At 39.0% G+C, this 13,975-nt stretch overlaps 1 protein-coding gene across 9 annotated transcripts in view; it reads left to right on the top strand.

Moving 5' to 3' along the window:
* Nucleotides 1–13,975, top strand: part of USP28 (ubiquitin specific peptidase 28) — a 63,775-nt gene that overhangs the window by 24,174 nt on the left and 25,626 nt on the right. For 5 of the 9 annotated variants that reach the window (XM_070803451.1, XM_019975049.2, XM_070803452.1 and 2 more), the window contains exons 4-9: nucleotides 5,743–5,848; nucleotides 6,752–6,911; nucleotides 10,150–10,236; nucleotides 10,935–11,072; nucleotides 11,954–12,027; nucleotides 12,937–13,016. In XM_070803451.1, coding sequence (XP_070659552.1) covers nucleotides 5,743–5,848; nucleotides 6,752–6,911; nucleotides 10,150–10,236; nucleotides 10,935–11,072; nucleotides 11,954–12,027; nucleotides 12,937–13,016 — 645 coding nt within the window. The remainder of the gene's footprint in view (nucleotides 1–5,742; nucleotides 5,849–6,751; nucleotides 6,912–10,149; nucleotides 10,237–10,934; nucleotides 11,073–11,953; nucleotides 12,028–12,936; nucleotides 13,017–13,975) is intronic. The other 4 variants (XM_070803454.1, XM_019975050.2, XM_070803453.1 and 1 more) reach the window with 1 other exon arrangement.

Genomic DNA, 13,975 nt, shown 5'->3' with positions numbered 1-13,975 from the left:
CCTAAGAGAGCTCTGGGACGATGTTAAACACACCAACATTCACATTATAGGGGTCCCAAAGGAGAAAAGAGAGAAAGGATCTGAGAAAATACTTAAAGAGATAATAGCTGAAAACTTCCTGAGCATGGGAAAGGAAGTAGCTAAGCCCAGGAAGCACAGAGTGTCTGTCCCAGGTAGGATAAACCCAACGAGGAACACACCAAGACACATAGTAATCAAACTGACAAAATTAAAGACAAATAAAACACTACAAGGGAACTCTAATCAGGCTGTCAGCTGATTTCTCAACAGAAGCTCTGCAAGCCAGAAGGGAATGGCATGATAAATTTAAAGTGATGAAAGGGAAGAACCTACAACCAAGAATACTCTACTCAGCAAGACTGTCCTTCAGATTTAATGGAGAAATCAAAAGCTTTCCGAACAAGCAAAAGTTAAGAGAATTCAACACCACCAAACCAGCCTTACAACAAATGCTAAAGCAACTTCTCTAGGTAGGAAACACAAGAGAAGGAAAAGACCTACAGAAAATAAACCCAGAACAATTAAGAAAATGGTAATAGGATCATACATATCGATAATTACCTTAAATGTAAACGGATTAAATGCATCAACCAAAAGACATAGACTTGCTGGGGAGATGAAAACATGTGCATGTATGCATTTCCATTTACCAATCACTCTGCTTGACCCCCCCCCCCAAATTGTATGTAATTATTTTATATTATAATTATTTTATATTATTCAGTTAATCATGTTCCCATTAAGGCTTGCAATTGTAATTATCTTTTTTTTTCTTTTTCTGGCTATTGATTGTGAAAACATACAAAACATCTTTTACTATTGTGATTATGTAACTATAACTCGTTTAATACCATTATATCATGATTGGCAACAGAAAAATGAGCTCGATATCACCAAAACTAGGATATAATAGAAAAGCCTTTGAAAAAAATCAGTTTTTAAAATCCAGGTGCATACCAGAATTATCTTGAAATTTTTTGAAAAATACAAATGCTCAGGTATTGCTTATTTTCTCCAGAGCTCCAGATATGTTTCTAATGAGCAGTCATGTTTAAAAACAGCTGGACTCTGGGTCGTCCCAGTGCACCAGCCCAAGCATCCAGTATTGTGCACCCAACCTGGACTGGCGACTTGTTTCATATATGATATTATACATGTTTCAATGCCATTCTCCCAAATCATCCCACCCTCTCCCTCTCCCACAGAGTTCGAAAGACCTGGTGCACTGGGACGACCCAGAGGGATGGTACGGGGAGGGAGGAGGGAGGAGGGTTCAGAATGGGGAACATGTGTATACCTGTGGCAGATTCATGTTGATATATGGCAAAACCAATACAATATTGTAAAGTTAAAAAAGAAAGTAAAAAAAAATTTTAAATAAAAACAACTGGACTATATGATGACCTTTTATCTAGTTTGTTTCACTTTTTCTATTTCATATTCAGTACTCCCATTTCATTTAGTTTATGTTCTCCAACTTTTCCATCTCTTTTTAAAATTTTCTTTCTCAAGCCTTTATCAGGTGTAGTAGAAAATCTTTTGTATACATATATATAAACATGTATTATATATATTTTAAAAAACGGATGAATTTTTGCCTAACTAAAAAAATTATGACATTTTGATTCCACTTGTTTGACTTAGTATGAATAGAATGCTTGATTTCTAATTAAAAAACAGATAATGCATGAAGCAACAAAGGTTTACTCTATGGCACAGGGAGCTATAGTCTATATCCTGTAATAACCTCTGATGGAAAATAATTTCAAAAATAATGTATGTATATTTGTATAACTGAATCATCTTGCTGCACACCTGAAACATTGTAAGTCAACTATACTTCCATAAAAAATAATATGTTAAAATATGTTTGAAATGATTTTAAGGTTCGTTTTATCTATACATTCCCCATCTCTTTTTTTGTCGTGTTTCATACATTCTGGAATTTGCTGTTTGCAGTCCTGTGGTGTACTTTAATGAAGTTTTATGTCCTCTGACTTTCCTGTTAATTTAGGTGCTTATCTGGCATGACAGTGTCATAGGTAGTATTGTGTATATTTCTCCTGTTTTGTCATATCAAGAAGCAAATAATGTCTAGTCACCCCCTTTTTGTGTTGTTAAAATTGTTAGTGTGTTCAGGTTGTCAGCTTGATTCGTTTATCATAAAATTCCCCACCTAGTGTTTCCAGCCACCATTGGTGATTATTGCTTAGATTCTTTATTTTATTGGAGATTTCAAAATGATAATATTTTATATATCATTACCTTGTAATTTATTAGTTAGAATTCTTTTTTTCAGTTGTGGTAAAAACACATTAACAAAATTTACATTTTAACCATTTTTAAGTGCATATTTGAGTAGTGTTAAGTATATTCACATTATTGTGTAAAAGATCTCCAGAACTATCTTGTAAATCTGACACTTCATTCCCATTAAGCAACCCTTTTCTCTCTCTACCCCATCCCTGGTAACAGCCTTCTGCTTTCTACTTCTATGAATTTGACTACTTTAAATACCTCATATAAGTGGAATCATATAGTATTTATGTTTTCATGACTAGCCTATCTCATTTAACATAATGTCCTCAATGTTCATTGATGCAGTGGCATGCGACTTTCTTTTCTTTCCAATTTTTTTCCTTATGGTAAATTACACATAACATGAAAGTTACTGTCATAACCATTTTTAAGCGTACAATTCACTGGTATTAGGTACGTTCGTGTCATTGTGCAACTAGCATCACCGTCCATCTCCAGAACTCTTTATTTGTTTTGTAAGACTGAAACCTGTACCCATTGAACAGCAATTCCCTATTACTCCCTCTCCTAGCAACCTCTGTTATTTCTGTTTTCCATGATCTTGACTACTCTAAGTACCTTTTATAAGTGGGATCGTAGAGTATTTGTCCTTTTGTGCCTGGCTTGTTTGACTTAGTATAAGGTCTTTAATGCTCATTCAGATTGTAGCATGTTAGAATTTCTTTTCTGTTTCAGGTTGAATAATCCTCCATTGTATATGTATACCAGATTTTGTTTATCCATTTATCTGCCAATGGATATTGGGGTTGCTCCACCTCTTGACTCTTGTGAGTAGAGCCATTTGAACTTGGATGTGCAGATAGCTCTGAGACCCTGATGTGTACCCAGAAGTGAAATCGCTAGACCATATGGGAGTCGACTTTTAATTGTTTGAGGAGCCTCTGTACTGTTTCTCGTAGCATTTGCACCGTTTTATAATCCTACCAGCAATGCAGAAGAGTTCCAGCTTCTCCAAATCCTCGCTAATACTTGTTATTTTCCGGTTTTTGGTTGTTTTTTTGATGGCCATTCTAATGGACGTGAGGCGATAGCAGCACATTGAGGTTTTACTGTGCACTTTCTCTGACGACAGTGACACTGAGCATGCTTTCATGTGCCTGTTAGCCATCTTACATCATCTTTGGAGAAACGTCTATTCAGGTCTTTCACCTATTTTACAATCAGATTAGTTGAGTTTTTATTGTTGTCGAGTTGTAGAAGTTCTGTATATATTCTGAATATTAACTGTCTATCAGATATATGATAGGCAGATATTTTCTTCCATTCTGTAGATTGTCTTTTTCACTCTTTTGATTGTGTCCATTCATGCTTTTAAAGTTTTTTACAAAGCTTGATTTAGCTGTGTTTGTTGATTTTTGTTTTTGTCTATGCTTTTGGTGTCATATCCAGAAAATCAATTTCGTGAAACTTTGTGTTTAACGTTTTGAAGAACTGCCAAACTCCATTCCTCTAGCTCCCCCAGCAACTGCATGACTTTACATTCCCACTAGCACTACGCGAGGTTCTAACTTCTCCACATCTTCACTGACACTTGTTATTTAGCCTTCCAAGTGGGTGTGAAATGTTAATCTCATTGTGGTTTTGATTTGAATTTCCTAATGGCTAATGATGTGAAACATCTTTTCATGTGCTTATTGGCCATTTGTGTATCTCCTTTGGAGAATTGTCCAGTGAAATTCTTTGCCCGTTTAAAGTTTTTTTTTTTAATTATGTATTATTTTATTATATTAAAGTTGGTCTTTTTATTTTTCAGTTGCAGGAATTAATGTATTCTGTACATAGTTCCCTTACCAGATAGACAATTTGCAAAATTTTTTCTCTCATTTTGTGGGTTGTCTTTTCACTATCCTGATGGTATCCTTTGAAGCCCAAAGTATTTATTTGATGATGTCAAATTTATCAGTTTTTTCTTTAACTCTTGTACTTTTAGTGTCATCTGGAAGACGCCATTGTCTAATCAAGGTCATGAAGATTTACCTATTTTAAGACTTATTTTACCTCTTATCTTGAGGGTTTGATCCACTCTTTGAGTTCATTTTTGTAAATGATGTGAGGAAAGAGTTAAAAGTCATTTTTTTGCCTGTGGCTATCCAATTGTCCCAGCACCTTTTGTTGAAAAGATATTTTTTCTCTGTTGAATTGCCTTGGTACCTGTGTTAAAAATCAGTTGACTATAACCATGAGGTTTATTCCTGGACCGTCAATTCAGTTCCACTGATTCTGTTCCATTGATCCATACATTTATTCTTAGGCTGGTAGACAAGGTCTTGATTATTAGTTTTGTGTTCTTTGTGATTTTTGTCTTTATAAATTATTTCATTGCTCATGTATAGAAATTCATTTAACTTTTGTTCATTGATGGCTTATCTAACCACCTCTTATTATTCATTATGCCCATTTTCCATAGATTATTTTGGGCTTCATTGTATATGTGAATTATCAGTTTTGTTTCTTACTTTGCATTCTTTATTTTTTCAACTTTTATTTTCTTATCACACTACCTGGAACTTTGAGAGCCACGGTGAGTAAAAGCCCTCACAAGAGACATCTTCATCTTACTCTTGGTTTTAAAGGAAATTTCACAATTCAGTATAAAGTCTGCTGTGGGTTTTCCATGGATAATTCTTTCTCAGTCTAAAAATACTTTTTCCCTTCCTACTTGGCTTGGAGTTTTTATTCCTTGATAGAGGTTGAATGTTATCAAATACTTTTTTCTGTATCTATTGAGATGATCATTTTTTCCTTTAATTGTTTAGATGATGAATTTTACCGGTCTCTTTTCTAACAGTAGCTCAGTATTTCATTTCTACAGTGAATTCAGCTTGGTCTTAATATATAATCTTTTGTGGTGTGTTAGCAGGATTCTGTTTGCTTATATTCAGGCTTTTCACGTCTGTGATCGTGCGTGAGCTTGTCATTTTGCCTTTCTCTTACTGTCCTTGATTGGCTCGGGATGTGACAAGGTGTTATGCTGGCTGTGTAAAGTGGGTTGAGGAGTATATTCCCTATTCTCTAGAGTAGTTTGTGTGAGATCGAAAGTACCCCTTTTTTGAATGTTTAACTTTTAGCTGCTACTTTACAACAAGTACATTATTTAACCTTCAGGTATGGGATCTATTTCTGACCCTGTGAAGTAAGGCTGCAAAAGGGGGTGTTTGATTCGTTGTACTTCAGCAGCTTGTTGTTACTGTACTGTTAGCTAATCTTAAGGTTACAGTGTGGCAGTAAGTTATTACTTTGACTCTGGCAAGGAGTAATCAAGTTGTTTTTTCACAGATGAGCCATTGTAGTGAGAGCTAATTTTGTGACTGCTTTTACCTTTTTGCCTTTAATATAGACAATATAGACAGAAAGGCAGTGTTTCCTGCATGTAGACTAATTAAATTTCTGTTTATCTTACAGAAGTGATAGACCTTACTCACGATAGCAAGGATGATCTTCAGGCTGCCATTGCTTTGAGTCTGCTGGAGTCCCCCAAAATTCAAGCTGATGGAAGAGATCTTAACAGGTTATTGACTTAATTTATAATCTTTGCGCCACACCTTAGTGTGTAGGTCGAAGACAGTTCTGCCAGGCTTCTTTAATTGCACCTAAATGAAACTTCTTTTACGAGAAAATTTAAATTCATGTTAGCTTACTTACTCTTTGGTTCACTTTTGAAGAAGCTAAATATGATAAGAGTCTTACTGCAGCCTGCTGTCTTTGAGTTGAGTAGAAACTGCAAGGTATTGTAGTTTTCAGTTGATAGGAGGGAAACCAAACTAGTGCAAATATCTGATAAATACATATTCTCTTTTTTTTAAGGTGTCTATGAGTTGGTATTCTGTTCATAAACCTTGAGCCTTTGTAAACTTTGAGAGTTACATTGTTGGCTATTTGAAAAGGAAAGTTATCATTAACTCCCCTGTCTCAGAAGTGACTAGACGGATATTTTTTTGAATTGGTACTGATTTAGTGTTGGTATTGTTCACAAATACCCAGTTCCAGGGGTGGCATGTTAGTTTGTAGACACGTTGATCACCTCCTGTTGCGGAGTTGCTTAGGACCATGATATGTGTGTGAAACAGTTTGGAGGCGCTTATCTTTCGCAGAGTGTCTCACTTACCTCTTTCAATGGCAAGTCTGAAATAAGGCACTTTCATTGAAATGTAAAACTTTTAATAGTCTTGAGTCTCAACTCGGTTCCATCAGAGGCCTTACTGGTAATAATCTCTGCTAGGAAGAATGTTAACAACTTTATGTTTAAACCTTACTTTTCATTTATGTTAAAACTAAAGTTATGATATGCCCAGTGATAACCCAGTTAGTAGTGTACCTGGCATTTTGAATTTCCTATGAAAGGTTATCTACAGCCTCCTTATTGTTGTTTAACTCTTTTCTTTTTGATGTGTGGTATGTTGGCACAATATAGGATGCACGAGGCAACCTCTGCAGAAACTAAACGCTCAAAGAGAAAACGCTGTGAAGTCTGGGGAGAAAATCCCAATCCCAATGACTGGAGACGAGTTGATGGTTGGCCAGTTGGGCTGAAAAATGTTGGCAATACATGTTGGTTTAGTGCTGTTATTCAGGTATGAAATTTTTAAGAGACAACTGTGTCTTTTGGAGACAGTTTTGTAATGTATTAAGCTGAAATATGAGAAAAACAGCTTTGAAAAAAATGGAGAAAGATAAATAAAACTGGAGCATTTTCCCCACGGTATGATTGTATTTTGGTTACTTTCTTATGTTTCGGACCTAGATGCTCTGGTGTCTAAAGCGGGCAGTACTGAAAACAAAGTCTTCTGTGCTTTTAAATAGGTTGAGTGAGTGGTGTGTTACAGCAGAGCACGAGTTAATTAACAAGGAGAAACCCGTCTTTGAGAGGCTATTGTAAGGGACCAAGCAGGAAGGAAGTGGTCGCGGCCTGGAATGGAAAAGTGGCATAAACTGTGGAAGGTGGGAATAAAAACATTCTCAAGGTGTTCAGGAGATCAGATGTATAGGGCATGGCAGGCAGCCTAGTAGGGATATGTGCAGGAAGGGCTGAGGAAGACCAGATTTCTGACTTGAGCTACCAGGTGGGCAGCAGTGCCGTTTGACACCAGAGGAGGAATAATTTGCATGTGTGTTAAACGTGGGGTTTGGTTGGTTTTAAAACATGCTGAGCTGTAGGGTCCACATGGACTACTGGGTAGGCAGTTGTCTTTGTGAATCTGTTGTTCAGTAAAAGGACCTGGGCTGCAGATAAAATTCTGGGAATCAGCAGCCTGTAGTTGGTGATCAAGCCCCGTGGATGGATGGATGAATTACCCTGGGGAGCGTGTTGCCTCTTAAACTTAACGTGGCTGCAGTGCAGCACTTGACCCCATCCTGCAAGCTTCTCCTTCATTGTACTTGACAGCAACCCAACTGCTCAGCCAAAAACTGAATCCTCTGCTTCCATGGGTTCCTTCAACTCACTCCTTGCCTGGCACTGTTTTAGCGCTGGGGAAACAGCAGTAGATAAAACAAGGCCCACACTCCCAGGGAGTTTGAAAAGAGTGGGACATACAGGATACAAATTACATATCAGGTGGTGCTAAGGACTATAAAGACGAATGAGAGTAAGAGGGACTAGAGAGGAAAGGGGTGCTGTTCATTCAAGGGGGTTGGGTAAGCCCTTTCTGCCACGGTGAGCATCCGAGCAGAGGCTGGACTTGGGCGAGGCATTGGATGGGCCATGTCGTTACATGAAGAATGTTTCTTATGATCACATAAAGAATGCTGCAGACGGCAAGTACAAAGACTCAGGGTCAGGAGCTTAGTACGTTGAGAAATAGGGAGAAAGCTGGGACTGAGTGTGACCAAGGGGGAGTAGCAGACAGCAGTGACAACAGCGGTGGTGGGGGTACGGGGAAACCTGGGGGTCATGCCGAGGACTCATGAATTATGAGAGGTGGTAAGTGTCGGAAGGTTTGGAGCAGACAAGTCCTGTGAGTCTGCTTCCGCTTTAAGCGGCTCACTGGCTTCTGTGTCGAGAACAGGCTATAGGGCGTTCATTGGGAATTAGGGATGCCAGTCAGTTCTTTCCTTTTGAAAGAGAGGGAGAGAGATTGACCAAGACTGAAACCCCGCCCTGAGTTGACGTCCCTCCTGTGAGAGATGATGATGAGGAGACAACTGAGAAAAGTTTCAGAGAAAGCATGGGAAGATGGGACAAGGAGCGTGTGGGGAGGGCTTGGTCTCCAGTAGCAAGAGGGCAGCAGAGTAACAGCAGAGGACAAGGAAGAAGTGATGACTGCTAACTCAGGTTGAAATGGTTCCTAAATTGTCATTTTTTCCTCTGAAATAAGCACCACTTTCTGAGACAGCGTGGAAAAGATGACAGAATCTCTTTAAGAGGGTGAAAGTTAAAAAGAGTTGTCAACAGCGGGAAACCAGTTGGCACCAGACCACAGCAGTAGAATTTCTAAAAATACGAAGCTCTGCTTGAGCTTATAGACTTAAACGCATAGTGGTATCAGTGTGCCCTGCTTTATCGAGACTTTTTCTCTTGGCGGTGCTCCACACTGCTTAAGTGGAAAATTAAGTTCATCCACGTTGGAGGATTTGCTGGGTTAGATGAAAGAACGAAAGGGCAGTTTGAGAATTTAATGAAGGGTGGTTAGAGATCATGGGATCAAAACATGCAGTGAGGAGACTTGGGAATGTAAAACCATTTTTCTCACGGTGGAAGAGAACTCCTGGAACTTTCCTCTTAGCAGAACAGGGATGAAACTGAGAGGAGTGGAGACGGGCTAGGTAGACAGGGGAGGTGGGAAGAGAGGAGAGCAGGTGGCAAGCAGAGCTGAGCATTCCCAAGGCCTGGCTCCAGAAAGAACTTTGCTATCCCAGCCTCACCTGACTGAAGTTGCCAGGCCAGGTGTCCACTCCTCCTGTTGGCTGAATCCCAGTGGAGCTTGTGATGTTCCCAGTCCAGGTGTACTGTTGGCTGAAACCTGCAGAGCTTGTGATGGAGTGTGGGAGGTTGGAGGCCTGTTGTCCACCCAGGCTGCCCCTTCAAGAGTTCCGGTCTGTGGGCTGGAAGGCTTTTTCACTGGAGGAGTATGTTGGGATGAGGAGTTAGGGTCATACAAGAGGTTTTTTAAAACATCAACTTTTAAAAGAGAGTTAGTCATAGTTGGAAAAATGTGTAATTTACAAGCAATAAAAAGGAATTCCTTTCCCTAATTCTGCCAGTCCAAGATATCTATTATTATAATTTCTTAAAATACAGTACTTACGACAGAGTGGAGAATAATGAACACAGCTGTACTCACCACCCAGTTTTAGAAAGAAATGTTTCAAATCCCTGTACTATTGAGTCCCTGTTGTGCCCTTCCGCACCTTCCTAGATACACCCACAGGGGTATGTAACCCTAAACAGTGTACCGTGTTGTTTTATATGATTAAACTTCATGTACACAGCATATACTCTTACTTTTCTACACGGGATGTTTCTGAGACGCATCCATGTTGATACATGTCACTTTGGAGCCTTCGTTTTTACTGTGTACGTGTCCGTTTTATGAAAACGTTGTTTCTACAGTATTAATGACTGTATAATAATCTGCTGTGAGGTGCACTGTAGTTTATGTAATCTTTTCCTATTAGCCATTAGGTTGCTTCTAGTTTTTCTCTAAAAAGGATTAATATTCTTCCTTGTAAATTTTTATACATAGCCATTATTTCCTTAGAATAGAATTACCAAGTTAATGGGTTATACACATATTTTTAAGATAAAAAATATTTTTTTGCTGCAGTTATTTTGAAAGAAAGGCTATTAATCCATTTCCTTCTTTATTTCAGTCTCTGTTTCAATTGTCTGAATTCCGAAGACTTGTCCTCAGCTATAGTCTACCACAGAACGTACTTGAAAATTGTCCAAGTCACACGGTAAATTGATGTTGAGGAGTCTTCACTGTTCAGCCCCTTTCATCCCAAAGACCTTTAGATTTTGGTTAAAGCTGGTGACTGTGATGTTCTCTGGCTTCTGCAACATTTGTTTCCATTTCCTGATGACCCCTTTTATTTCTTTGTGACAAGAAATAAGGATTTACAAAAACATGAAGTTAAGCAGGAATAAAATGATAAAAATAGTTCTAAGAAAGCAACGAGTCACTCTGGTGGCCTCAGCTTTTCTGCCACTGGGCCTCCTTCAGGCTCCTTCAGCCATTTGCACTGAGTGATGCAGAGTAGATGACGTGACGCTGGAGGCCTGGACCATCATAGAAGAGATTTCAGCTCATTCTTGCCAAAGGGGGTAGCCTTCTGCCCAGATCAACCCTGCCCCGCCAAGGTTTCACCATGGTGATGCTGTTCCCAGCAGGAGGGAGGGCAGCGGCTTTAGAAAGGGAGCACTTTTGCTTTCTGATAGCATTCTGTCTCTGGCTTCTGTCAGTACACAGGTAGGCTTGGGTTTAGGGCAGTCCCCACCACAGCCCTTATCAGAATGCCGGTAACAATTTGAGACCTGACTCTGATCCAGATCTTCATAAATATAAATTAGGGAGTGATTGTTAACAGTTTTCTCTTTACGTGTTCTGATTTTCCAAATACGAGGTTATAAGTACGTATGGCTGTCTTTCCTGCAGGAAAAGAGAAATATCGTGTTTATGCAGGAGCTTCAATATTTGTTTGCTCTGATGATGGGATCAAATCGCAAGTTTGTCGACCCTTCAGCAGCCCTGGACCTCTTAAAGGGAGCGTTCCGATCCCCTGAGGAACAGCAGGTACAGGAAGCCTCTCATCCTGGAGCTTGCAGTGATGCCTTGCGACCATCACTGTGATGCTGCTTTGTCTCGGCTGTAGAATAAGCTGTGAATGTGACGGTGTGGGGCTTCAGTGCCCGCTTTTGCCCTTTATAATGCTTAAGGAACAGGCGGTGAAAAGGACGGACATGCACGTGTGTGTTGTGTAGAGGAGGCTGGCGGTGCTAAAGGAAAGAAGTAGGAGAAAGAATAGAGTTTTCCAGGGGCTGCTGAATTAGAAAGGAGGAGTTTGGAAGATACCTCAGTGAGTCATGGCAAAGGGTCACAGAGGAAAAGAAAGTCTGTCCTTTTTCTGCACCTTTGTCTTGGAATGGCCCAGATCGAAATCCTAATTTTAAAACTGTCTAAACCCGAGTTCAGTAGCTTTTCTGAGCAATCTTTCTTGTCTAGTCACAAGTCTATTCCTTTCCCTGTCTCCTGTTAAAATCAAAACTAGCACTGTTCATACAATTACTTTTTTTTCTCCTCTGTTTGTCTAAAGGTCCTACAGTTCTACAGAATTCTCAGAATATTTAAAAATGTTTCCTTTCTCCCCACAAATCTCCCATACAGTCTGTTCTTTGAAACTTTCTAAAAGGCCTAGCTGGAAGTGTTTGATAGTTTGTTACAAATAGCCGTGGTTGGAAGGGGCTGCGTTTCCTTCTAGTCAGAGATCCTAGCTCCCCGTGTGCTGTCTGCAGCCTTGGGCTCCAGTACTCCTTGTATCTTCATGATATTTGGACCTGAACAAGAAATCTTGTGCAGTCATAGAGCCTTACTCATCGGTGGGGTAAGGGCAGAGTTTCATTTGCCCACATACAGTGTTGAGTCTAACTCTTCTGCACTTTGTGCCTCTCTTACAGCAAGATGTGAGTGAGTTCACACACAAGCTCCTGGATTGGCTGGAGGACGCCTTCCAGCTAGCTGTTAATGTTAAGTGAGTGCGGCGGATTTGTGCATTCTCCTACTCATAGCAGTTCACTGAGAGTGATGATACAGGAGAAGATTCTTCTTCTCAAGTAGAAATTACTGATTTTTTACCAAACCCCATGGGGTAACCACTCATGTTTGTCATTGTTTATCCCCCTTGCCTTTGGTTTTCCCCTCTATGGATAATCACATTAACCTGTAACTTTTTACTAAAAGGGCCATAGCTATTAACTTTCAAAAGTCAACACCTGTGCTGTAAAATGTATTGAAAGGTCAAATCAATCGTTGATGTGAGAATGGAGCTGTAATATGAATACATTGAATTTAATTGTTTCAATTACTGACAGAAGTAAAATTCAAGGCAAAGAATATAAATACCTCTTACCAAATATAGATGCAGAGGTATTTGTTTCCTAAGCTTTTTTTTTTTTAACTCTACATGGAAGAAGTGTGTATCATAAAACAGCCTTCCAGTACATTTAAGAAGGGATTATAGAAATAAACTTCTCTTTCCATTTCTATTGTGCCACCAGGAAAACTTTTTCATTTGAAAAACTGCACAGGAGGGCTCATTCTTGCTTTTGTACAACTTCTGTACCTTATATACTTCTGTCACTGGATATGGATGTTATCTACTGAACAGACACACATACATGTATTTGCATGTATGACTTACTAGACTTTCAGCTCCTTAAGACGAGCAATCAAGCCTTTCTGTCTCCAGAATTTAGTACAGTGCTGGGCATATACTTGATCAGTGAGGTTTTGAACTAAACTTGTTCAGTGAGTAACTAATCCTTTAGACCATACCTGGCTCTTAATGAAAATGTTTTATTTTTGTTTTTGAATGATTGTTTGGTTTAGTATATTGCTTACCTCATCCAAATGGTACAGAATTGTTTCCTTGTTTTAAAAGTAGCAATCCCAGGAACAAATCTGAAAATCCAATGGTGCAGCTGTTCTATGGTACTTTCCTCACGGAAGGGATTCGTGAAGGTAAATCCTCTGCTCTAAATGTTAATTCTCAACTTGTGGCCACATGTGTATTTACTGTGGAGAGGCTTGAGAGTCAGACAAATGCAGGTCTGAATACTAGTTCTGCCTCTTTGATGTGTGTGACCATGGACAAGCTCCATGATCCTGGATCATGAATCCTCAGTCTCTTCATCTGCAAAATGGGCACAGTGTTTGTTGCAGAGATGTTATATGAATTGTATAATATTGCCCAGCCCAAACCTGGTATTAATATCAGACGTACACTGATATTTATCAGTTTTCTCTGTTTTTTTCAGACATAATATCTAAGCTCAAAGTTCTGTTGAGTCAGACTGCCAAAAAATGTGTATCTCTTCTAGTGGCTTATCTAGCTGTGCATTGGACACATGGCCAGTCGTTCCGCATCTAACCCTTGTCATCTTTTACCCTTCTGATAGCCTCCTTAAAACAATCTAATCGACTATCATCACTTCCCCAAAACAGCATTTCTTACTGTTGTATACAACTAGCCAAGTGTTCCAATACCCTATTTGTTTTATAATTTTTTGTGTATATAAATGAATAATTTTACGTATGTAAAGATACGTGCACTTCCCTATGTGTATACTTTTTACAGTTTGTGTTAATCAGGATCAAATGTGGTTCGTTTGTGACTGGTGATATATGTCTTTTCAGTTTTTTCCAGAATCTACAGACTATCCCGTCCTCCCATTCTTTCTTCCTCGAAATACATTTTTTTTTTTTTAAAGAAATTGGGTTGTTCTCTTATATTCTCTACAGTCTAGAATTTTGCTCTCACTTATCTGTGATATAGTTTAGCATATTCCTCTCTGCTCATCATTTCATAAATTGATAGTTGGATCTAGAGTTTGGCCAGATTCAGGTAAGGCTTTTTCATTAGTCAAGACTAATCTGTAGATGGCGGGACAGTCTTTGATTAGGAGGCATGTTACCTCTGG

Source organism: Bos indicus, chromosome 15 (genome assembly GCF_029378745.1).
Source record: "Bos indicus isolate NIAB-ARS_2022 breed Sahiwal x Tharparkar chromosome 15, NIAB-ARS_B.indTharparkar_mat_pri_1.0, whole genome shotgun sequence".
NCBI classification, from domain to species: Eukaryota; Metazoa; Chordata; class Mammalia; order Artiodactyla; family Bovidae; genus Bos; species Bos indicus.
The sequence above is the reverse complement of the archived record's forward strand: the minus strand, read 5'-3'. Positions and strand labels throughout refer to the sequence as shown.